Source organism: Heterodontus francisci, chromosome 19 (assembly GCF_036365525.1).
Source record: "Heterodontus francisci isolate sHetFra1 chromosome 19, sHetFra1.hap1, whole genome shotgun sequence".
Lineage (NCBI taxonomy): Eukaryota > Metazoa > Chordata > Chondrichthyes > Heterodontiformes > Heterodontidae > Heterodontus > Heterodontus francisci.
In genome coordinates, this window is record NC_090389.1 from 66,057,316 (window position 1) to 66,082,029 (window position 24,714).

The 24,714-nt window shown below is 45.7% G+C and overlaps 1 protein-coding gene across 2 annotated transcripts in view; it reads right to left on the minus strand.

The window, feature by feature from the left end:
• Positions 1-1,515: 1,515 nt before the first annotated feature.
• Positions 1,516-24,714, minus strand: part of syn2b (synapsin IIb) — a 420,009-nt gene continuing 396,810 nt past the window's right edge. The window contains exons 10-11 of one of the 2 annotated variants that reach the window (XM_068051834.1): positions 5,169-5,318; positions 1,516-1,650 (exon numbers count right to left, since the gene is read on the minus strand). In XM_068051834.1, the coding sequence (XP_067907935.1) occupies positions 1,516-1,650; positions 5,169-5,318 (285 nt within the window). Of the gene's footprint in view, positions 1,651-5,135; positions 5,319-24,714 lie in introns of both variants that reach the window. The other variant, XM_068051835.1, reaches the window with a different exon arrangement.

Consider the following 24,714-nt stretch of genomic DNA (forward strand, 5'->3'; position numbering starts at 1 on the left):
CTTTGTTCCATGACCTTCTTGTCAGTTATTTTCTGTGACCCTCTGTCCTATCAACACCTTCCCTTTTGTTATTTCTGGCCCCACCCCCGCTTTATTTGCTTCAAACCTATTACATTTCTAACCTTTGCCAGTTCGGATGAAAGGTCATTGACCTAAAATGTTAACTCTGATTCTCTCCCCACAGATGCTGCCAGACTTGCTGAATATTTCCGGCATTTTTTTTGTTTTTATTTCTTAGCAATCTACATAGTTTCGGATCGAGATTTTTCCAGGTTTCAAAAATCTGTGGGAAAATAGGGCATGCAACCCCTTTTTTGCATAGAGGAAAATATGGCCTATAATTTTTTTTAATGTGGTGCGATAATTTTTTTTGTTAAAATGCAAGGGCACTCCTACCAATATTAAAGAGAAATCAAGAAAATATGCATACTTTTAATGAAAATGAAAGTTTTAACACAGAACATCTAGTTTGGATCCGAAAATGAAAAGACTAAAGCTTCAGTGACCTAACTCTAGATGCCAAGTTCTATTAAGAAATGCAATACTAGTTGAGGAGTTCACATTCTTACCTTGGTATAAACAGAAGCTAACATGATCTCTAGTATAGTTCAGTCCTGAGCAAGGTCTGCATACTTTTTGGCTTATCAGCTCTTTTAAATTTTTGCACAAATTGCATATTCCATCTTCCCAATTGTGTGCTATCCATCAACATTTAACTGTTTTAAATGTTGGAATATTGTAATTGATAAGCCAATGTGTATAATATAATTTCCTTAATAAGTCAGAACTAACTGTTTGTAACCTGAGGATCTGACATGGGCATGAAATTTATTAACTAATTAGTGCAGAATTACCTTTTTCATAGCTTAAGGTTAATATTGCCTTGTAATGCCTCTTTTGAGCTGCTGGTGTCATCCTTTGCTCAAATTACTCTCTAGACTAGAGCTTCTGTAATTCATTAAACTAAAATGTCATAACTGTGGGAGTGATAGACAGAATTACCATACTTTTTATAGGAACTAAGAAAAAAAGTTAGAAGACTAAAAAATCTGGCTCATTAGCACAAAAAGAACGAAGTATTAACTCATAAGTTAATAATATAAAGTTCAAGCTTTTAAAATGATCTTTACCTGTTCCATTAATTCCCATGCAGAACAACAAGTATATAGTACGTGGTAAAAGCAAAGGAATAACTCTGAAACCATTCACCTCACAACATAAAGTACTTTGAAACACCATATCTAGCTATTGAATGAAGTACAGCAGCACTGGACTCTGTATAGGCACAGTTGTGTGTACTGTTTACAACACTGGCTTAAACTGCAGTCCCAAAATCACAAAATGTACAGTAAAACATAGCCATAAATTACGAGCACAAACATTGACAAATAAACATCAGACAGTACAGTTGACACTGCATAGAAAAACACAGTCCAGGTCAGCACTGAAACACTGCCAAAATTGCGCGGAAAACTTTTCTGTTTTAGCTAAAAATCAACATCCTTTTATTTTTTTTTAGGAAGCCTGGACTTGTTTTGGTCCTACTGCAACGCCATTACAGTCGAGAATATACTGTAAACAACCTTGTGGTGGTGGTCGCTGCTGAGGAAATGAGCCTGGCTGTGTCTGTGCCTCCTTCAAACTTCCACCCTACAACAGAAAAGATTGAATCCAAAATAAGTCTGGCATTTAGATTTAATCTACTTGCATTGCTAGTATTGGTCTAGGAAGTTCTGATGTGCCACCAGTAGCTGCTCAAAAGTACGAATGTGATAACCATCTACCTATTGGTAATGAATGAAATACGTCAGACAAGGTGGGGGGGTTTGTTTATGATTGGTGCATTTAATTGCTAAAGTAGTAGCATGAAAATAACTATTTAAAACATAGATTTGAGAAAAAAAGCAATCAATTCATCACAGAAGGTTCTGTTTTCACATATAATGTCTATTTTGGTTCTGGTGTCTTTGTTTTAATCCACTTCACTTCACCCCCATCACCATGAAGAGCTGTTGAATAGTACATGACAACAATTGGGGCCATCTTAGGCCACATGAACTATTAGCTGAGTGTAGCAGGGAAACATTTAAGCCATACATACTTACCTGGCAGGGGAGAGACCATGATCAGTGACCTTTGATCCTGCAGGTGCTGTTTTTGTGTTTTTTTCTGGGGTTTTTTTGGGGGGGGTTTCAGTGCCATTTTTCTGGTATTTCACCCTTTGGGATTGGAGATCTACCATGACTGTTGTTTTCCTGTTGGTTGAGGTATTAGTACCTGTCCCAGGGAAGCTTCAAGCAAAAAATGGCTGCAACCAACACCAGAGCTCCAGGCCAGGGGGTGCGTAACACTGTTAGGGTGGCAGTGAAAGATAGTTAAGGAGGTGCACCCATCTACCGTTCCTTCTCGGTGAAGAAAATCCTGATTGAGTGCTGTGGATTCCATGCTGCGGACATCTTCTGTCTGCAGGACTTCCCCAGCAGTGGATATATCAATGTGACGTTCATGAATGTGGTGGGATGCATCAAGTTCCTGAAGGTCTTCAAGGAGAGAGGAAACCAGGCGCCGCTGTCCATCCTCACGGCGGAGCCACTCTTCACGCTGCCAACGCAACATGACCAGTTGGTGACAATCCACCTCTACAACCCCCATGTTCCTGTCGTTGATGTGCTCACCTTCCTCGCCAGGTACGTTGAGGTGGCCGGCAGCAGCACCGAGGACCAGGATCCCTTTGGGATTTGGACCAGCAAGCGGCAGGTCAAGGTCACCTTGAAGGTCAATGCCAATGGAGCCGTCATCCATCCTCCCTCCAGCTTCGCTATCAGGAGACGTCAAGGCTTCTTGGTCTACGCAGGGCAGCCCAGAGTTTGCTGGATCTGTGGCAAATCTGGTCATGTGGTGGCCAACTGCAGCACAGTCGTCTGCAAGAACTGCAAGCAGGAAGGCCATCACACAAAGGACTGTAAGCAGAGTAAGTGCTGCAACCTGTATGGTGGGGCAGGCCACCTCTACAAGACCTGCCCCAAGCGCTGTCTCAGTTACGCATAGGGTGCAAGGAAAGGCTGGAGGAAGGAACGGTGAATGCGCCTCGTGCTGCATAGGAGACTAGAAACCCTCCCCCAGCGAGGAAAATCATTCTGAGAAGGAGAGGAAAAAGGAGGCAGCTGCAACCAGGAATGGTGGCCACTGCTGGGACTGTAGCACAGCTGAAGACATGGAGCCGGGAAGACAGGTAGGTTTTGGTTGCCTCGCCGGGGGTAATCGGTCGGGCCCCGGCAAGGCAAGGGTGGTTGGTTGGGGGGAAGGGGGGGGCGTGTTGAGTGCTGGGGGTGGTTGGGGTAGCAGGGGCGGCCCTCCATTGTCACCCTATGCCCGATGAGCAGGGCCCCCCTCCCGGGATGATTGCAGCCACCTGGTTTTCACAGGCGGCTTTTCCTGGCTCCACAGAGTCTGTGCTCTACAGTCTGTTCCCAGGGACGTATACCGAGATAAACATTAACTGCTGCTGGAGGACCATCAACTCGGTGAAAGACACTCTTTGGTCTGTCTGAAACCTGCTAGTCTTCCAGTGCAAAGAGTTGTCCACGACTGAGTGTTGCAGACTGGCACATTCCAAGGTCCAGGACTACGTGCCGAGGGACGCACTAAAACTTGTGACAGACGCTGCAAAGGGTCAATGGGGAAAGGTCACTGTGTAAGGTCCTCCCACCATAGTGAACCAAGGGGCTGGAACCTGTGTAAAACCCCTCGGGCTGTATGCACCAAAATATGAGTTTACTGTGTAATTCAAATGTAAGTTGCAGGTAAAATGGACTGGAAGGGTTGTGAGGCAACTCACGTTCTGTATTGAAGAAAACTGATTTATTTTGCACTTTCTGGAATGTCAGCTTGGAACTGTTTTGAACTGTTTTGTAATGTATTTTTTTTTACAGATTTTTATGAAAAAGGTATATTTTTGAAAAAAAAAATTTAAGCTACACAAAGAGATGAATAACAGGTACCAGGGTGGCTCTAAGTTAAGCTTCTTCTATTTTAAATGCTAAAATGCTGTTGCCAGCATTGTTTACATGACATATACTGCTGCTGGGCTGTTTACAGTTACTAGGAAGTTGCAACTGTCAGCTGCCTTTAAAATGCGGATGGTACTGATAGCTTTGTTGAAATGGGAAATGCAGCTCTATAGGTCAGAATGGTATTGTGAAAGATACTTTATAAAATTGGGCTACTAATGGAAAATTTAACTGTTGCTGCATATACTGTATTACTGTTATAAGGAATTCTGCATTTAGAGTCCAGTCCTTTGCATGACTAATCAAAGGAAACATTAGGTTTAAACCACCAGTAGTCTAGTAGCCAAGATAATATTGTACCTGGATGCTTTGCAAGGAGGGTAAGTTGCAGTTAGATTACATCGAGGTGCAGAACTTAATGATGCCTTATAGTATATTATCAACACATAGGCCAGAATTTAACCCCCACCTCCCTCTGGGAGCTGGCCGGGAGGTGGGGAGGGGGGCTTAAAATCATGTGGGAGGTGGGGGCTGCTGTGCCTGTGGCTTACCCACCCCACTGCTATTCTAACAATGGTGCGGGAGGTGGCAAATGGCCCACCCGCCCTTAGGCCAATTGAGCCCCTTAAGTGGACAAATAATTGCCGCCTAAGGGCCTCTTCCCTTCTCTGCTGCTATTTTACCAGTGGCAGACAGGCATTTCAGCATTTGAGGAGGCCACCTACTAATACATTGCGGTCTCCTTGCGGGCTGAGGGGGCCCTCCTGATTGGGCACCCTGTGCTCCATGTAGGGACCCCCCAGCACCACAGGCCACCCCACTAAAACAGTCGCCCCACCCTACACTCCAACACCCCCTCGCCCTCTGATTGGCTTGCAATTCTTGGAGACGGGACTTCTTGCCTCAGAGGTGCGGAAGCCAAGTAAGGGTCTGACCCACGCAAGATAGCAGCATGGCTTTCAGGCCCAGTAGATGCAGGCTTGCCCCCAGCTTTCCAGCTGGTGGGCGGGGCCACCGCCTCACTGTTAAATTCCAGCTATTACTTCCATAGTAACAAATATTGCTGAAAGATTTAGATCATCATGTCCTACACTTTAAATATGCACAATAAAAAGAGGTAAGCACATTAGATGAATTTTTGTTTTCTGATTTGCTTGCCTGTGGTTGTTGCGTGGCAGCAGGCCTCTGAGGTGCTGGAATAGGTGCCCTTGGTATCAGTTTGTTCATTTTGGCTAAGACCAGTTCAGTTAGAAGTTCTCTGTCTTCAGCCTGGTGCTCCCCAATCAATGGCATTGTACAGTCCATGACCTGTAAAAGATCATAAATGTGTACCTGTTGTGCTGGTGAAAAATTGATTCATACTATCACAAACCCCGCGAAACAACAAAATTCATTTCAAACATTGGATTGTTTAATCTAGAGCCTTTCTGCTGTAAGCAAAACCAGACCAGTGTAAATCTGTAGTTCTGCTCTTATCCTTTACATTCCCACTCAGTGTGTTAATCTTTTCATATGCAATTCCACATGACTATATGATTAAATACTGTTATCTCCATTATGCCCTTTTACTATTGTTAATCTCTGAATCTAGGCCATTTTATGTAAAATCAAATTAGTAATACTGACACAAATATAGGTTGCCACTGTAATGATGTAGCGGTAATAGATGTTGCTGCTCCCACCACTAAAACAGCACTATTTTATGTAGAAATAAAGTCTTAGTTTTTAGTTCCAATCTTTGAAAAGATAGCGAACCAACAATGCAAAAAGAATGTAAGAGAGGTTGGAATGACAACAGGTCTGTTTGCATGACTGTACAATAATTTAATACTTTACCCAAATAATTTAATCCCCTAAGGGAGATAGAAAAACACAGCTAATTGTTCAAGAAAATAAATTTCTATGAAATATCTTCTGAATCTCAAGATCACCTAGGAAATTGATTTAATTGTTAGCTTATATATTTATGTAAAATAGTACTGGTTGGAGCTATTGATTCTATTTCAACATTTATTTTATTCATTTTCTTTATTTAACCATCATCAGTTGCATTTCATTGAAACCACTTTCATGAATCCAACAACACAGGAGCCATTATGGCCAATAGAATATTTAATCATCTATGTCTGTGCTTTCCTTATGACCTTCGATAACCTTCCAATCCATACATTCATTCAGATCATTGAAAAAGAATTAATTGACATAACATGAGCTGCTTTTGCTAGAAGTCTTTGCAGATATCTTTTTCTGTGTGTGTTTACTGGATAGGCAAGGGTTATTCAATATCTGATTTTTGTATTGGATCATCAACATAAAGAAATATGTTGCAAATTCTTTATTTGATGGCATCCCATACTGAAGTTCCCTTAAGACAGCTTGTAGATCAGTTCTCCCAGGCCGGCAAGGAGTTTGGACTGAGAATCAGTTTCAGGAAGACCAAAGTTATGAGCCAACATGTTGAAACTCCACCTTCCATCAACTTCGACAACCTCACTCTGGAGGTCAACGACAGCTTCACATACCTTGGATCAACAATCACCAGCAACCTGTCCCTTGATGTGAAAATCAGCACCAGGATTGCCAAGGCCGCAGCTGTCATGTCAAAGTTGAGAAGGTGAATGTGGACCAACAGCAAACTAAACGAAAATACAAAGCTCTGCATGCACCAGGCTTGTGTTCTCAGCACCCTCCTTTACAGTAGCAAAACATGGGCAACTTATGCAAGCCAAGAAAAATGGCTGAACAGCTTCTGCCTCTGCTGACTCGGACAAATATTGGGCATCTCCTGGCAGGACAGAGTGCCGAATATGGAGGTGCACTAGCGTGTAGGGATCCCCAGCATGTTTGCCCTCTTGAGTCAGCGGCAACTCCATTGTCTGGGTCATGTGAGCCAAATGGATGACAGCCACATCCTCAAAGACACGCTCTATGGCAAGTTTGCTATCGGTATAAGACCAACAGGTCACCCACATCAGCGAAACAAGGATGTCTGCAAGCAAGACCTCAAGTTGACTGGCATTAGAGACGATGCATGGGAAGTCCTTGCTGCTGACTGGAGTGCCTGGAGCCAAGCAGTCAGGAAGGGTGTGGAAAAACCAGAGGACAAAAGAAACGACCAGATGGTGGAAAAGAGAGCCCAGTAGAAGGAAAAAACATCAGTCGACCTCAGGCCAATGTTATTCATCTGTACCAGCTGTGGAAGAGATTGCCACTCACGAGTTGGCCCTACAGCCTCAATGGATGATGTTCAGTCCAGAAGTGGCATACACCCTGGTGCAGTTCATCATCTCCTGAGACGGATGGCTGCCATCACACTCAATATCTGATTATCGTATTGCATCATCGACATGAAGACAGATAACTTTGATGGACATCATAAGTTATTCAAGATTATTGCAAACACTGCAACTCAACTAACACTCAAAATATATTGGGAACTACTTTGTCTCACTACCCTCCCGTTGTAACCCACCTGGTTGGCATCCCACCTTGAACCCTCTGTAAACGTGAGCTAATCTGAAATTTTGCTGCCTGTGCCCTAATTTGTATTAAGTCCCTTTCACCCATCAACCCTGTATTTGCTGACCTACATTTTCTCTCAACAGGCAATGTCTTTATTTTAAAATTTCATCTTTGTTTTCAAATACCTTCATGACCTTGTCCTTCTTATCCCTGTAACTTCCTCTAACCCTACAACTCTCCTAGAACTTTGTGATTCTCCAGTTCTGGCCTCTTGCACATCCCCAGTTTTCTTCACTTCATCATTGGCAGCTGTGCCTTCAGTTGCCTAGGCCCTCAGCCCTGGAATTCCCTCCCTAAACCTCTCCAACTCTCTGCGCTGGATTTTCTGTTTAGGGTTGGGACCCCAACTTTGGGATCAAATGCGGGTCCCAACCCTGCACTGTGTTGGGAATAGTCACCCAACAGCGATTTTTGCAGGATCAGCCAATTAATAGCCAGAGTGCACACCTGCCATCCAATTAAGCATGGCGGGTGGGCTCCTGAGGCTGGAGGACCAATAGGAGGCCCTCCAGCAATGATGCATCGGCAGTCCCACTGGCTGAGGTGGGAGCTATTGATTCCTACGTGGAGAGAGAGAGGGCACTTCAAGATGGAGGCATCCTCTGAAGGCCAGGTAATAAAGTTTAAATTTAAAAAGGCCACAGCTGCCTGGCTGTGATCATGGATGGGCAACCCATCCACTGGATGGCCAGTGGCCACAGGTGTGGGGGGGGGGGGGGGAGGGGGTTGGGGGTGGGATGTGTTTCTTAATAGGATGAAGTACTGCCCAACCCCCCCACCGGAGACCACCTTGTTTAACTGGCCGTGTTTCAGCTGCAGTGTGGAGTCTGCCTACCGACTGGAAAATTCCAGTCGGCGTGGGAAAGGAGCCTTAATAGGTCCCTTATTTACCTCCACTTGCAGGCAGGTAACCGTTCCACCCCCAACTTGACCTTCTCAAAAATGGCTTGGGGGCGAGATGGTGCCAGCAAACCAGCATTCCAGCCGCCTGCAGGAAATTCTGGGTCTGCCCGCCTCTGGTCCTATCTCTATCAGGCCTCAAAAATCCTGCCCTCTATCTCTGCTTCTTTAAGAGGCTTTTTAAAAGATACCTCTTTGACCAAGCTTTTAGTCATCTGTCATAATATCTCATTATGTGGCTCTGTATCAAAATTTGTTTGCTAACTGCTCCTGTAATGTTTTACTATGTTAAAAGTGCTCTATAAATACAAGTAGTTGTTGTAGTTTATGTAGAAACAAGGCAGTAGTGAGACAAAAATTTTAATGAACCAAAACTGCTGACTTATTGCTGGCTGTCCAGTGTTCAGTGGATCTTGATTTAGGCAGAAACAGGCAGGGGTCTAATGAATATGTACAAATTAGGGTCAAACTATGTTGTCAAGACTCCTGATATATTTTTGTCTCATCTCATCCACAAACTATGAGCAATACATGAGGTGGCCACTTTTAGTGATAGTTAAATAGATCTTCACTTGCTCTTGGGTAAAATGCACTTTCCTAGGATTACACTGCAGTTTTTTGTACACCTGGACCATCTCTTGTAGAGGCTATAAAACATTCTGAACTCTTCTGGTTAGGCACTGTTTTCTTAATGGTGGTCCTTCTGGAAACTCCACTGTGGCAAGAGGAGAAGCAACAGGAGGAAGAAGAGGAGCCAAGGGGCAGCAGTTTCTGGGAGAGTAAATAGACGGTGGTGTGCTTACAGGAATCCTCAACCTCCAAACAGAGTTTATAGACCCAAGATAGCCTGTCTGTAGTTCTTAGGAAGCTGTACAGAGTTGTAATGCCACCTGCAATAAGACCTGCAACCAACTGCCACAGTGAGCATAGCTTTGCTTATTGCAGTCAAGGTTACTGCAATCCTTAGCTTCTTAGCCTCCAGCTCCTTCCTGGCTGCCACAGGGGCTATCAAGTGTCTTTCAGTCTGTTTGCATTAAGCAGATGACTAATACCATGTTTGCTAGAGCAAACACTTTCATCACTTTCCCTGTGGACATCCAGAAACACTTGGACAAAGTGCTGGGGTTCTTACCAATATCAGGCTTCTCACAAGTCCAGGGCCTCACTAATTGCATCCACATTGCTCAGAGGGCTCCTTCACATTGTGCCACAGCTCTCATGAATTGTAATATGTGTGATGTGGGAGCTGTCCACATCTGCCTGCAGCCAGTGCTCTTTCCTAGAAACTCATTCACTGTCATGTGCAACATTAATCCGAGCCCTTCTACCCTCAAATAAACTGCATCCGTCCAAAGACTAACTGTGATATTCATGTCAACAGTCATCAGCAACTACAGAAATACTGGGCTGAATTTAGCGTCCCTGCCCCGGGTCCCAGCAGCAGTCCCGGAAATGGGTGCCGTCGCCCCTCGCGATGTGCGCAGTCCGCCGACCGCGATTACGTGGCAGCAGCCAACTTAGCATAATAGAGGCATGGGGCCCATCCAATTACGCGATGAGAGTGGGCTCTAAGGCACTGATTGCGGTGTCAGATGACTCCAGAGCAGGTGCTGGCACCATATTTAAAGCACTGTCAGCCCTGCTTGCATTGCTGCCTTTGAGAGATTTACTGATTCTGGATTGCTGCTGGACCCGGTATTGTAACTCCTGGACCCTCCAGCCCTGGCCCTCAGAGAAGGACGTCATAATATGGCACAGGCAAGACAGTGGGTGGTCCCATATTTTAGCGATGCCTCCCTGGAGATTCTGGAGGGCTGTGGGTGGCCAGGCCCATGCTGAGCCCCAGGTTGATGATGAGCCTCTGGTGTTGACAGCACAGGGCATGCTGGAGTTGCAGATAGAGGTAAGGCAACATTAGGTGGAGATGTCAGAGGCAATGTGCAGCCATGAGCGGACAATGGAGGAGTTCATCCATGCTATGTCACAGGCGTGTGAGCATGTGGCTTCCTCCATTGAGAGCTTGGTGACCCTCATGGAGAGCCAGATCCCACAAGTATGTACAGAACTTGGCCATGAATTCAATGCAGCAGTGACAAGGCGAGAAAAAGACGAAGCACCTGGAGTCTTCTACAGGTCCTCATCCTTCTCTGGTCAGCAGGGATGTTCAAGTGACCTTTGAAAGGGAGGAGGAGAGGCTGACCTCCACAACTGGGACTTGCCTCAGGACAGTCTAAATATGGACACCGACTCCTCAGCCCCTTTGCCAGTGAACCCAGCTCCAGTAGCCACAATGCCTGAGGAGAGTCTTGCACCTGTGCAGGAAACCCTTAGGTAGCTGGAGCCCTCCAGGGCCTGCCTCCAGCCTCGCTGCTATTGCAGGGGTCACACCTTGTAGAAGCACTCGTAAACATATTAAGGAAACCACCTAGACACACTTGGGGTTTCATGGGGTCTCATGAGGGTTTGCCATTTGCCATTTGTATTGTGCTAGAAAGTTCTATTGTTATTACTGTTCATGTTCATTGCTGAAAAATGCTTATTCTTTCATACTTTAATTGTGAGATGCTGCCTTCACCCTTCCTCCCTCATTGGGCTGCCAGTGTAGGCACAACCCTCCTTTGGTAAGCGTCTCAGATATGCTAGAGCACGTAGTTAAGCTGGGTGCTAGGCACAGAATCCAGATAGACAGGAGGCGTCAGACTGAATACATTGAGGTGAGTCTTTATTGAGTTTACTCTGAGAGGTCATCATAGTGGCTGGAAGTGGGTAAGTATGCGATTGTCCCTTGCCTCCCTTGCCCATTACTCAATGTGCTAGGCCGCTGGTGCAAGGGGTTCAAGATCCAATGCTGCCTGTTCACTAGCCTCCTCCATGTCCTCCTCATCCTCCTTCATGCAAGGCCTCCCCCCTCTGTAGTGCTAGATTGGGCAGAGCACAGCAGACCACCACAATACGCGAGACCCTCGCTGGGGCATACTGCAGGGTTCCATCGGCTCGATGGAGGCACCGAAATCTTGTCTTCAGCAGCCCAGTAGCTTGCTCAGTGGTTGCTGGGGTGGAGCCATGGTAAGTGTTGTACCTCTCCTCTGCTGCAGGATTCCTCACAGGGTCTGAAGTTCTGTTAATGGATGATAAATACCTGGTAGTTCAAGATAATAGGGTGAACAGGTGTTGGATATAAAGAAGAGCGAGCCAGCACTGGCTGGTGGTGTTAGTTGGGAGAGCAGAAGTAAGCTCTGTGACAAGCAATAAACCATCTATACTAGAGCATCCTAGTCTCAGTGTCTTCTTCACAAACAGGCTTGGAGATTTCTCTAACATTGGGTGCAGAGGATGGTTGCCTGAAAGTGAAGATTGGAGACTAAGATTTGTTTTCAGACAGGAGATTAGAATTGGAGTTTTTATTTTTGAGAAAGCTGTATTTGGAGGTTTTTTTGAAGAAAGATGACCGAAACCAAGTGTAAGGTGTCGGGATATGATTTTCCACCGCTGTTTTGTGAAGCCGAATCTTACAATCAATGGAAGAATGAAGTTGATATATGGACATGGGTTATGTCTTTACCTGAAAGGAAGCAAGGAATAGCCTTGCACTTTCACTTCCTGCCAGAAGCAAGATCAGGGAAAAAGTGTTCTCGGAGCTAGAGGCTTATCACTTGGACAATGAGGAAGGTTTGGACAAACTCTTAAAATATATGGATAAAATTTATATGAAAGATGACTTATTGAGTGCCTATGAGGCACGTCCATGTCTCCGCTTTAAAGACGTCTGCAAACGCGACATGAAATCCTGTGACATTGATCACAAGTCATGGGAGTCAGTTGCCAGCGTTCGCCAGAGCTGGCGGGCAGCCATAAAGGCGGGGCTAAAGTGTGGCGTGTCGAAGAGACTTAGCAGTTGGCAGGAAAAAAGACAGAGGTGCAAGGGGAGAGCCAACTGTGTAACAGCCCCGACAAACAAATTTTTCTGCAGCACCTGCGGAAGAGCCTGTCACTCTAGAATTGGCCTTTATAGCCACTCCAGGCGCTGCTCCACACACCACTGACCACCTCCAGGCGCTTACCCATTGTCTCTCGAGATAAGGAGGCCAAAGAGAATGAGGCATGGTCAGACTTTAATAAATTTAGAAAAAATGGATGGTTTGTCCATAGAAGAATATACTATGGAGTTTAACCAACTATATGCAAAGTTGCAGCGATTCTGCTTGGAAATTCCTGGATTAGTATTTGCCTTCAAATTGTTGGATTGTGCTAGGATATCGCACATGAATAGGCTCTTGGTATTAACCGGAGTTAGATTCAATGAAAAAGATATGCTGTTTGATCAGATGTCTGCGCCCTAAAAAGATTTTTGGGAAAACATTCCTTTCCGTCCGCTTTCATGGCGCAGATGGGCTGTTCAGCGGTGACACCAAAGGTGGAGGACATAATGCTAGCAACATTTCGAGGCCGTTCAAGTATGGGGCCCAGAGGTCAGTAGGAAAGGAGAAACACAAACAAAATGAATGAGGATAGAGACCCCTTGGGCAGCTATAACAGACGGCAGGAATTGGGTAATTATGGCAGAAGGATGAACCCCAGGAATAACCAAGGAGTGGTCAACAGGTGTTTCCGATGTGACTCAAAGTATTATTATGTGTTGCATTGTCCAGAAAGGTTTTTTGAGATGACACATGACATGGAAGGTTCGGAAGGCGAGGATGATGGTACTGATTAATCAGAAGGAATTGTACTGGTCATGAGAAGCTTCAGTCCAGTAATGAGTGTCCTAGTCGCAGATTCTTTCAATTGCGCAGTACTAGACAGTGGGTGTATGTCGTGGACATGGATTCTTTAAGTAAGGAAGACCGAAATAAGGTCAAAGAATACAACAGTTCCATCTGTTACAGGTTTGGGGATGACAACACATTGAAATCACTAAAAAGAGTGGTAATTTCATGTAAAATAGCAGGGATAAACAGTTATATTAATACAGATGTAAAATTCAGTGATATACCTTTGCTGTTAAGTAAACCGTTTGTGAAAAAAGCTCAGATGAAATTGGATATAGAACATGATAAGGCAGTTGTCTTTGGGACATCTGTAGCTTTGTGGTTTACACAGTTAGAACATTATTGTATTCCTTTAGCTAGACCTAACATCTCTAAGCAGGATGTTAAAGTAATATTAATGGCATCCGGGGATAGGGATTTAAAGGAGAAAAGGCACATTATTTCAAAACTACATCGACAGTTTGCACATCCCTCTTGTCATAGGTTGAAGATTCTGTTAAAAGATGCAGAGGTAATAGATGACGAATACACTAAACTTATCAACGATATCAGTGGAAAATGTGATATCTGTAAAAAATACAGGACCCATAGTGAGTCTCCCAATATCAAGGGACTTTAATGAAACCGTAGCGATGGATTTGAAGCTATGGGATAAAGAAAAAAACATTTTTATTCTACACTTTATAGACGTGGTGACTAGATTCAGTCTGTCGATGGTAATTTATAGAAAAGAGAAAGAAGTAATAGTGGACAAGATAATGGAAAGGTGGATAGGAACAGGACTGGGAGCACTGGCTAGGTTTCTAACTGACGATGGAGGAGAATTTGCCAATGATGAGTTCAGGAGTATGTGTGAAAATATAAATATTGTAGCAATGCACACGGCAGTAGAAAGTCCTTTTAGTAATGAGGTTTGTGAGAGAAATCATGCCGAGATTGACGAAATGCTCCGAAAAATTTTGGTTGACCAGCCAAATTGTAAATTTACTACTGTTCTGGCGTGGGCAGTACATGCAAACAACACGCTTCAAATGGTTGGGTGCTACAGCCCCTATCAATTAGTTTATGGCAGGAATCTGAAAATACCTTCCGTAATGTGGGATCATCCCCAGCTTTACAGGGGACTACAATAATTCAGTACACCTACTCAGCATCTATGCTCCAACACTCTGCTCCCCACCTGAAGTTAAAGACCAGTTCTATGAGGAACTCCATAATATCATCAGTAGCATTCCAAATACCAAACATTTGTTCCTGCTGGGGGACTTTAATGCCAGAGTTGGGGCCGACCATGACTCATGGCCCTCCTGCCTTGGGTGCTATGGCATTGGAAGGATGAATGAGAATTGTCAGAGACTGCTGGAGTTGTGTACCTATCACAACCTCTGCATCACCAACTCATTCTTTCATACTAAACCCTGTCACCATGTTTCATGGAGGCACCCAAGATCACGTCGTTGGCACCAGCTGGACCTCATCGTCACTAGGTGAGCCTTTTTAAACAGCGTTCAAATCACACGCAGCTTCCACAGTGCGGACTGCAACACCGACCACTCCCTGGTGTGCAGCAAGGTTAGATTCAAACCAAAGAAGCTGCATCACTCCAAGCAGAAGGGCCGCCCGCACGTCACCACGAGCAGAATTTCTTATCCACAGCTGTTACATAAGTTTCTAAATTCACTTGTAAAAGCCCTTCAAAACACTCCCACAGGGGATTCAGAGACCAAGTGGGCCCACATTAGAGACGCCATCTATGACTCAGCAATGACCAGATATGGCAAATGTGAGAAACAGAAGGCAGACTGGTTTCAATCTCACTTTGAAGAGCTGGAACCTGTCATAGCCGCTAAGCGCATTGCACTGTTGAACTACAAGAAAGCCCCCAGTGAGTTATCATCCGTAGTACTTAAAGCAGCCAGAAGCACTGCACAAAGAACAGCCAGGCACTGTGCAAATGATGACTGGAAACACCTATGCAGTTGTATTCAGCTGGCCTCCGTCATCGGAAACATCAGAGGAATGTATGATGGCATTAAGAGAGCTTTTGGGCCAACCATCAAGAAGATCGCCCCCCCTCAAGTCTAAATCAGGGGACAAGATCACTGACCAACGCAAGCAAATGGACCGCTTGGTGGAGCACTACCTAGAACTGTACTCCAGGGAAGTACTCCACTGAGACTGCCCTTAATGCAGCCCAGTCTCTGCCAGTCATGGATGAGCTGGACGAGCAGCCAACAAAATCGGAACTTAGTGATGCCATTGATTCTCTAGCCAGTGGAAAAGCCCCTGGGAAGGACAGCATTACCCCTGAAATAATCAAGAGTGCCAACCTGTTATACTCTCAGCACTCCATGAACTGCTTTGCCTGTGCTGGGATGAGGGAGCAGTACCAATATCATCATCCTCTATAAGAACAATGACCGCGGTGACTGCAACAACTACCGTGGAATCTCCCTGCTCAGCATAGTGGGGAAATACTTCCCTTGAGTCGTTTTAAACAGGCTCCAGAAGCTGGCTGAGCATGTCTACCCTGAGGCACAGTGTGGCTTTCAAGCAGAGAGTTCCACCATTGACATGCTGTTCCCCGTTCGCAAGCTACAGGAGAAATGCCGCGAACAACAGATGCCACTCTACATTGCTTTCATAGATCTCACCAAAGCCTTTGACCTCGTCAGCAGACGTGGTCTCTTCAAACTACTAGCAAAGATCGGATGTCCACCAAAGCTACTAAGTATCATCACCTCATTCCATGAGAATATGAAAGGCACAATTTAGCATAGCGGTACCTCATCAGACCCCTTTCAGGGCTGTGTTCTCGCACCTACACTGTTTGGAATCTTCTTCTCCCTGCTGCTCTCACATGCATTCAGGTCTTCAGAAGAAGGAATTTTCCTCCACACAAGATCAGATGGCAGGTTGTTCAACCTTGCCTGTCTAAGAGCTAAGACCAAAGTACGGAAAGTCCTCATCAGGGAACTCCTCTTTGCTGACGATGCTGCAGTATCATCCCACACAGAAGAGTGTCTGCAGAGACTCATCGACAGGATTGCAGCTGCCTGCAACATATTTGGCCTAACCATCAGCCTCAAGAAAATGAACATCATGGGACAGGACGTCAGAAATGCTCCATCCATCCATATCGGCGACCATGCTCTGGAAGTGGTTCAAGAGTTCACCTACCTAGGCTCAACTATCACTAGTAACCTGTCTCTCGATGCAGAAATCAACAAGCGCATGGGAAAGGCATCCACTGCTATGTCCAGACTGGCCAAGGGAGTGTGGGAAAATGGCGCACTGACACGGAACACAAAAGTCCGAGTGTATCAAGCCTGTGTTTCTGTACCTTGCTCTAAGGCAGCGAGGCCTGGACAACATATGTCAGCCAAGAGCGACGTCTCAATTCATTCCATCTTTGCTGCCTCTGGAGAATCCTTGGCATCAGGTGGTAGGACCGTATCTCCAACACAGAAGTCCTCGAGGCGGCCAACATCCCCAGCATATACACCCTACTGAGCCAGCGGTGCTTGAGATGGCTTGGCCATGTGAGCCGCATGGAAGATGGCAGGATCCCCAAGGACACATTGTACAGCGAGCTCGTCACTGGTATCAGACCCACCAGCCGTCCATATCTGCGCTTTAAAGACGTCTGCAAACGCGACATGAAGTCCTGTGACATTGATCACAAGTCGTGGGAGTCAGTTGCCAGTGATCACCAGAGCTGGTGGACAGCCATAAAGACGGGGCTAAAGAGTGGCGAGTCGAAGAGACTTAGCTGTTGGCAGGAAAAAAGACAGAAGCGCAAGGGGAGAGCCAACTGTGTAACAGCCCTGACAATCAATTTTATCTGCAGTGCCTGTGGAAAAGTCTGTCACTCTAGAATTGGATTTTATAGGCATTCCAGGTGCTGCTTCACAAACCACTGACCACCTCCAGGCGCTTACCCATTGTGTCCCGAGACGAGGAGGCCAAAGAAGAAGAAGACAATAATTCAAATTTTGCAGAATATTTGAATGCCATGCATGCAGGGAGAAGAGCATTTATTAAGACGGAGGTTTCCGAAAAAATCAGGAGAACTTTGAGGTATCGGATCAGGCCATCAGAAAAGAATTTTGATAATGGGGATATGGTGTATTACAAAAGAGAAGGGCAGAAAGAATGGAGAAGCCGAGGAAAAGTTAAAGGCAATGATGGCAAAATGGTGATTTTGCAACATGGCAACCAATCCCTTAGAGTACATTCCTCGTTGCTTATTGGCACTGATTATACATTGACAGAATCTGAACAAATGATGGACACTGATGATGCACCATTACAGATTGTGGTAGATAATAGGGCTGACTGAGAGCGGACCAAGTGATAGTGAAGATTCAGATAAGGCCATTTATCCCAAAGGTCAACTACCAAAAGTTGGGACTAGAGTGACATATATGCCAGAAGGGACTAGTGAATGGAGGGAGGCCACCGTTATTGGGATGGCAGGAAAGGCCACAGGGAAATACAAACATTGGCTGCATGTGCAAGACAAAGAACAGGATATCAGACCGATAGATTGGCAGAAGGAAGTGAACATGTGGAAGGCCAGAAAAGGTGGTATAAGTTCAGACAGTGGGCCTGAAGGTGATCATAGTCCAAGGAAAGGGTCACAAACTTGTGGAAGGAAGTCTGGTTGTAGGAGGGATAGGTCGAGTAGTAGTAGTAGTCCAGAAAGGGATAGGAACTCTAGTAGGGGATGTGGTTTCACAAGAGCAAGGACCAGAGAGCAGACGAGGGGCGCCACAAGTAGTAGGAGCCCTTACAATAGAGAAGCTCCAGTGGCTACTAACAAGTTAGATGATAAATTGATAAAAGATGCCAAGCAAAAAGAGCTTGACAGTTGGAGAGAGTTTGGCGTATACACGGAGTTGCCAGATAGAGGACAATCAGCGTTGTCCCAGAGATGGATCTGTACAGAGAAAGTACTTCCCGATGGTATGTAAAAAGCGAAGGCCAGACTTGTAGCTCAGGGATTTGAGGAATGACTAGGCGACCAGGAAGTTAGAGTGGACTCCCCAAAAGCAGGAAAAGCAAGTTTGAGGATTTTCCTAGCCCTTTTAGCAACATACTTATGGGAATGTAAATCCATTGACATCAAAGCAGCATTTTTGCAAGGGGAGAAATTTCAAAGGGAAGTATTTTTAAAGCCACCAAAAGAAGCTGGAGATATAGAAGGGAAATTATGGAAGCTAAACAAGTGTGTTTATGGGCTAAATGATGCATTCAGGGTGTGGTATTTTTCAGTGAGGTCCGTCCTACTAAAAGCTGGTTGCATTCAACTAAAGGTGGATCCGGGAATGTTTTATTGGTACTGTGAAGAAAAACTAGCAGACGTTTTCCTGATGCATGTTGTTACGACCAGATAAGAAAAGGTGTCTAGGGGTTCCTCTCAGCCTTCATCTGGTCTTACTGTAACAGGGTTTAATTTTAAACACACCGTGTTTTTAGTGCCTCTTGGTGAATCCTTGTTCACCGCTTGCCAATTATAAGGCAAAGAAACCAGCACAAACAGACTTTCTTAGATTTAAAGAAGAAAAGTTGAAATTTATTAAACTTAAACCTAAACTCTAATTTGGTTAACGCCTAGGGATACATGACGCACCCACGCTAACATGCATACGTGATACACATATGCAAACAGGGACAGAAAAGAGCAGAAGAAAAATAAAGTGGAAACGTTTGAGGCCATATCTGAAGAATTTTTGTTACGGTTCTTTGAGCTCACTGTAGAGTCCTTGATTGTAGGTAGATCTTGCTTTTTGTTGGGGCCCAGTATTCTTGTTAAACCTTGTTTACTGTAGGAGACTTTTCTCTCATTGGGTTCATATGTCTTCAGTGGATTCAGGGGCTTGTGAGAAAGAGATGGGAGCAGACAGACAGGAGAGGCTGTGGCAAGCCAGCCAGGAGAGATCTTCTCAGTCCAGAAGCATTCTGCTTTTTGCCCAAACTATTTGTACAAATTTGAAAATCTCAGGTTGCCCAGCAGGTTAGTCATGTGACTAGCTGGTTTGACCATGTCCGTTTGTGTATTTGGCCATCTTCGCAGTCAGCCTGGAATGCGAGCTCCCCCACCTTCAGCGTCTGGTGATCAAAAGTCGATTGTGGATTGAATGTGTCAGGGAATGGCTGCTTTGTCCTTCCAAACACTGTCTATTAATATGCAAATGTCTTTCCAGACATGTCTGATCTGTTATCCTTTTATCACTCCAGTAACAGTTTAAAATCAATGTTCATGACAAAATTAATGTGCCTCATTCTTGGCAGGTGGAGGCCTAGTATGACAATGTGGATGGTTTTCTGTGGGGAGATCTGAGGTATTTGAGAAATTTGTGGTAAATAAAGTTCTGCAGGAATTTAAAGTAGGAAGTCAGGCTTCCTGAGCTTTTAAATATATATGGTTGAATATTAGGCAGACTAAGATGGGGTTAACCCGAATCAACAACCTTAGTTTAGTTTAGAGATACAGCACTGAAACAGGCCCTTTGGCCCACCGAGTCTGTGCCAACCATCAACCACCCATTTATACTAATCCTACACTAATCCCATATTTCTACCACATCCCCACCTGTCCCTATATTTCCCTACCACCTACCTACACTAGGGGCAATTGCTAATGGCCAATTTACCTATCAACCTGCAAGTCTTTGGCATGTGGGAGGAAACTGGAGCACTCGGAGGAAACCCACGCAAACACAGGGAGAACTTGCAAACTCCACATAGGCAGTACCCAGAATTGAACCCGGCTCACTGGAGTTGTGAGGCTGCGGTGCTAACCACTGCGCCACTGTGCCATCTTACCTAGAGAATATTAATAGGATCCCAATAAATCGGGCCAGATCCTCACAAAAGGAAGACTCTGCAACCAAGGAAGAAGTAGACCAGCCAAGGAGCTTAATCGAGCTATTGAATTGGTTTGCACATGAACTAGGCCAGATGCTAGCTATGATGTATTAGAATTGAGCACCATACTGAAACATACTACTGTTGGGCAAGTGCTGAAAGCAAGTAAGACATTGACGAGATTGAGTTTTGATAAATGTACACTCAAGCATTGGGTGACCCAGAAGAGATGAAATTGGTCATTTTTAGTGAGGCCTCACACGCTAAATAAAGAGGATAGTTAAAAGCACCTTAGCTGCTGAGACACTTGCACTGATAGAAGTGATAGATATGAGTATGTATTTATCGAGTATTTTAAAGGAACTCTTGTATAAGGGGCAATTGAAGAAAAGTTTTCCTATAGAATGCTACATAGGTAACACTTCTCTCTGGAACAATGTCCATTCGACAAAAAGTGTCGCAGAAAAGAGCTTGAGGATTGATCTCACGAGTATAAAAGAAATGTTGGAAAGGAAAGAAATTTCCAAAATAAAATGGGTTGAAGCAAATCATCAGTTGTTGGAGTCTTTTACTAAGCGAGGTGCTTTTTCGAAAAAATTGTTGTATGTCCTCAAAGAGAGCTTTCTGGTGTTATGATAAGTTAGGAAAACGTGGAATTTTTTTTTTACGATAAGATTGCTTTTTCTTTAAATACGTTTTTTTTAAGGTGGAGAATATACAGCATGTTAATGGCTGGTGCTGTTGAAAGTTAATGATAAATAATGTAAAGAAAATGTGTCATTATTTGTTTTTTATTTATTTTTCTTTATATATATATATATATTTTAGTTTAAAGAAAAAAAGGAGAATCTATGGATGATAAATACCTGGTAGTTCAAGATAATAGGGTGAACAGGTGTTGGGTGTTAATTAGTTAATTGTATTCAAGTGTGTGTATATATAAAGAGCCAGCCAGCTGGCTGGTGTTGTTGTTTGGAGAGCAGAAGTAAGCTCTGTGACAAGCAATAAACAATCTACACCAGAGCATCCTCGTCTCAGTGTCTTCACAAACAGGCTTGGAGATTTCTCTAACAGGTGTCAGTAGCCATGTCTTCAATGGGTAGCCCTTGTCCCCGAGAATCCATCCCTGAAGGCAAACGGGAGCCTGAAAAGCTGTGGCACGTGGGACTGGTGAAGAGTATGTAAGCATCTCGGCTGCTTCCTGGGAAGCGGGCAGACATCTGCAGGAAACATTTTCCGTGGTCACAGACCAGTTGAACGTTGATGGAATGGAAGCCCTTCCTGTTGATGAAGGTGGCTGGCTGGTCTGTTGGCCACATGTGTGCAATCTATCACATCTTGCACCTGGGAGAATCGAGTGAAGGCCCTGAAGCTGATGGCCCTCAATGCCTGACTGTTGTGGTCAGTCTGTAGTGCACATAGTCCCTGGCCCTATTGAACAGGGCATTGGTCACCTCCTTGATGAAGCAGTGGGCTGCTGCCTGTGAGATCCCGGTGGATCCCTGGAAAGATCCAGATATGTAAAAGTCAAGTGCCACGGTGATATTCAGGCCACTGACATAGAGTGGCCACCGAATCCCATATGTCGCAACTCATCCTGCAGCATGGCGCATAAGTAGGTGACAGCCTCCCTGGAGTGCTGCAGTCTTCACTGAAAATGCTGTTCAGATATTTGGAGGTAGCTGATTCGAGTCTGGTACACAGTCTGTGGTAGGTGGCCCTTCTTGACATGGCCGGCTGTTGTCGCTCTCATTGTGTAGTTTCATAGGCAGGCACAGCTATCTCCTGGCCCTCCCTGTGGAAGGTGCTGCATCACGCCATGGGTGTCGACAAAGACAGGGTGTATGAGATCCTTGCTAGCTGATCAGTAGGTCTCCAGAGTGCTGAGTTGCAGAGACGAAGTTGCCTTGGCACCTTTTGCTTTGCTATTCCCCTCGGCTTATGCGATAACGTCCCTCAGTACCCACCCTTGCTGAGATCCAGCCCAGCGCCCAGTATATGGCCACCAGACCCTCTCACCCGAGACAAGCCCACCCGATCCTCTCATGCAAGATGAAGCCCACCCGGTCCTCTCGCCTGAGTCCAAGCCCACCCTCTCCTGCCACCCGAAAGCAAGCCCACCAGGTACTGCCATCCAAGACCAAGCCCACTCGTGCAGAGTGCACAGCACGGCAGGCTGACAATGGCCTCCACTCCCCCTTCTTCCCCTATTCAGTGCTTGTCATGGTTGCCTTCCTGTCACAGCAGTGAGGCCTCACTCCGGTGCCGCCACTTTTCAACAAACAGGGTTCCAAAGGCATGTGAGGGCCGCCCGCCCTTCACTTTACTCCAAATCCCCATTGAATCATGATCAATTGCATGCTAATGTATTACAATGACCTGCTCAGCTATTCAAATAGCAGTCCCATCATGTTGAGGGGGCAACACCTCCTTGGAGCTTTCCCGCCAATGACTAAATCTGGAACCGATGTCACAACGTTGGATTTCCGGGTAGACATGTCCGATATATTCTCTGGCCCCCACACCTCCATTCTCACTTTAAACGGCCTCACAAAATTCTGCCCAAAGATTTCAAAATGGGTTATATTTTTCATACCTTGTATAAACGTCTAACACTAAGGATGGAATTTTGTGCTCTTCCCCGCGGCACGTTTGGAGGCAGGGAGAGCACAAAATTGGGTGGGATGGTGGCCGGGGGGAAACTGCCACCAACCCGCCTCCGCCGAAATTTAGTCCAGGGTGGGAAGGCCTGTGAACAGCCTTCCCGCCCTACCACCAATTGAGACCCTTAACTGGGTAATTAATCCCTAATTAAGGGCCTCTTCCCACTGAAGCTGCAATTACCTGTATGGCGGGTGGCCCTGTCACCGCACAGGAAGCACGGCACGAAAAACCACATGGGCTGCTTCCCGGCTGTGGGGGGATGGTGGGGGTGGTCCCTTGTTCAAAGGCACATAGTGGCTGAATGAGGGACGTGGCATCGGGAAGTGGGGGCCCACTTAGGGCCATTCCCTGCCCTTGCTGCCAATACCCCTCCCTTCCCCGTGACCCCCACCCCTGAGACCTACCTTGATCCTGGTTCCAGCGCCTCTTCTCAATGTCTGGTAGCTACAACAGGAGCCACCACTTCCACGGTGGCACTGCAGCTGTTTGGGCGGCAGCGCTGCAAGCCTGGGACTTCTGGCGTCAGGGTCCTAAATCGTACGGAAGGCCCACTGCTGTCCAGTTAACTGCCTGATTGGCACTAAATTCGGCGGGCCTTCTGTACAAGAACTGACACGGGGATCTCGGTATCGGTTTCCCCCGACGTCATGACCCCCACCACCAGCGCAAAATTCCACCCTAAATATCATCTGGGTATGAACACCTTCATGCCTAACTTAAGTGTGCTCTTCACTTATCTGATGCTCTTAGAAGGTAACTCCTTCAGTGGCTGCAACATAGTAAGTGGAAACCTACTTTGCTCACTCAAGCACATAGAAACTTGCACACCGTAAATCTCTGTAGGTAAATGGTGAGGCCCAAGGTACACCCGATATTGGGCTCCAGGCCTCATTATCAGGAAGCTGGTGAGCTGTGGGCACTGACCAGCAGCATACTGGAAAAGCAGAATGGACGATGAAGCTACTGCAGTGCCAGCAGTGGCTGGGGTTGGTGGGTGGGGGCGGGGGTTTGTTGACTGGGAAGTAGGGGATGGGCAATCGGGTCAGGAGTTAGTGGTGGGCAGGTGGGTTGAAGGTTGGGGGTGGTTAGGCTAACATGGGAAGGTACTGTGGGCAATTTTGGTGGGGGGAGAGCAGCAGTGGCCCATGTTCTTTGAATGCTGGTCACAAGGAGCACTTCTGGCTCTGTATTCAGGTAAGTATACTTTTAAATCTTACCCCATTGGTAGTGGTTGGCAACAGCTCCTTTAACAACCGCCTGTTAGGTCGCATATTTATTCCTCTCCTGTACGGAGCTGGCGTCAGCAAACTCAAGGGCAAACCAATCTTGCAGCAGGATCTCAAATGGGTGTTAGGCCCCTTATTTGCATATGTAAAAGGCCTAATGCCTGTTTTAGGTGTGGTATGTCACGCCAATTTTTTGGCCTTTACCAATATGGCAGGGGTCGACCTTCTGGCTCATAAGCAGATTATGCTTTCTGTCCATTATATTGGAGATTTAGGAAGTGGTTCTCGGCTGAAAAATGGGTGCTGTACAGCTGAATTTCCAGGTCAAGGACTCTTAAGATGCTTGTGGTAGTGACCTCCAGGAGCTCAGGCCTGCGAAGGGGCAGCTGCAGAGTGCAGAAATCAGCAGATGCCTGGCCAGTTTCACCCAGCTGGCTTTCTAGAACCCGGACGGGTATTGGTTGAGGGATTTGTGAGAGTCCAGACATGATGCCTTCTTGAGATATGACAACATGTTTCCTTCCCATTGAAGGACTCCTACAGCTACCAGGCTGTGACTCAGCTCTTCCACCAATCTACATGACAGCAGAATGTAGGAGATCCATTATCCAACTGAAACCCTTTCCCATCCCGTCTCCCAGCTTGTGATTGATCCCTAGTATGAGCATCCCTGAGACATTCTATTACTGGTGCCATAGACTCCAATAGGGAGGACCCAGCTGCAGCGTCTATTGAGACAAATGTATGCTC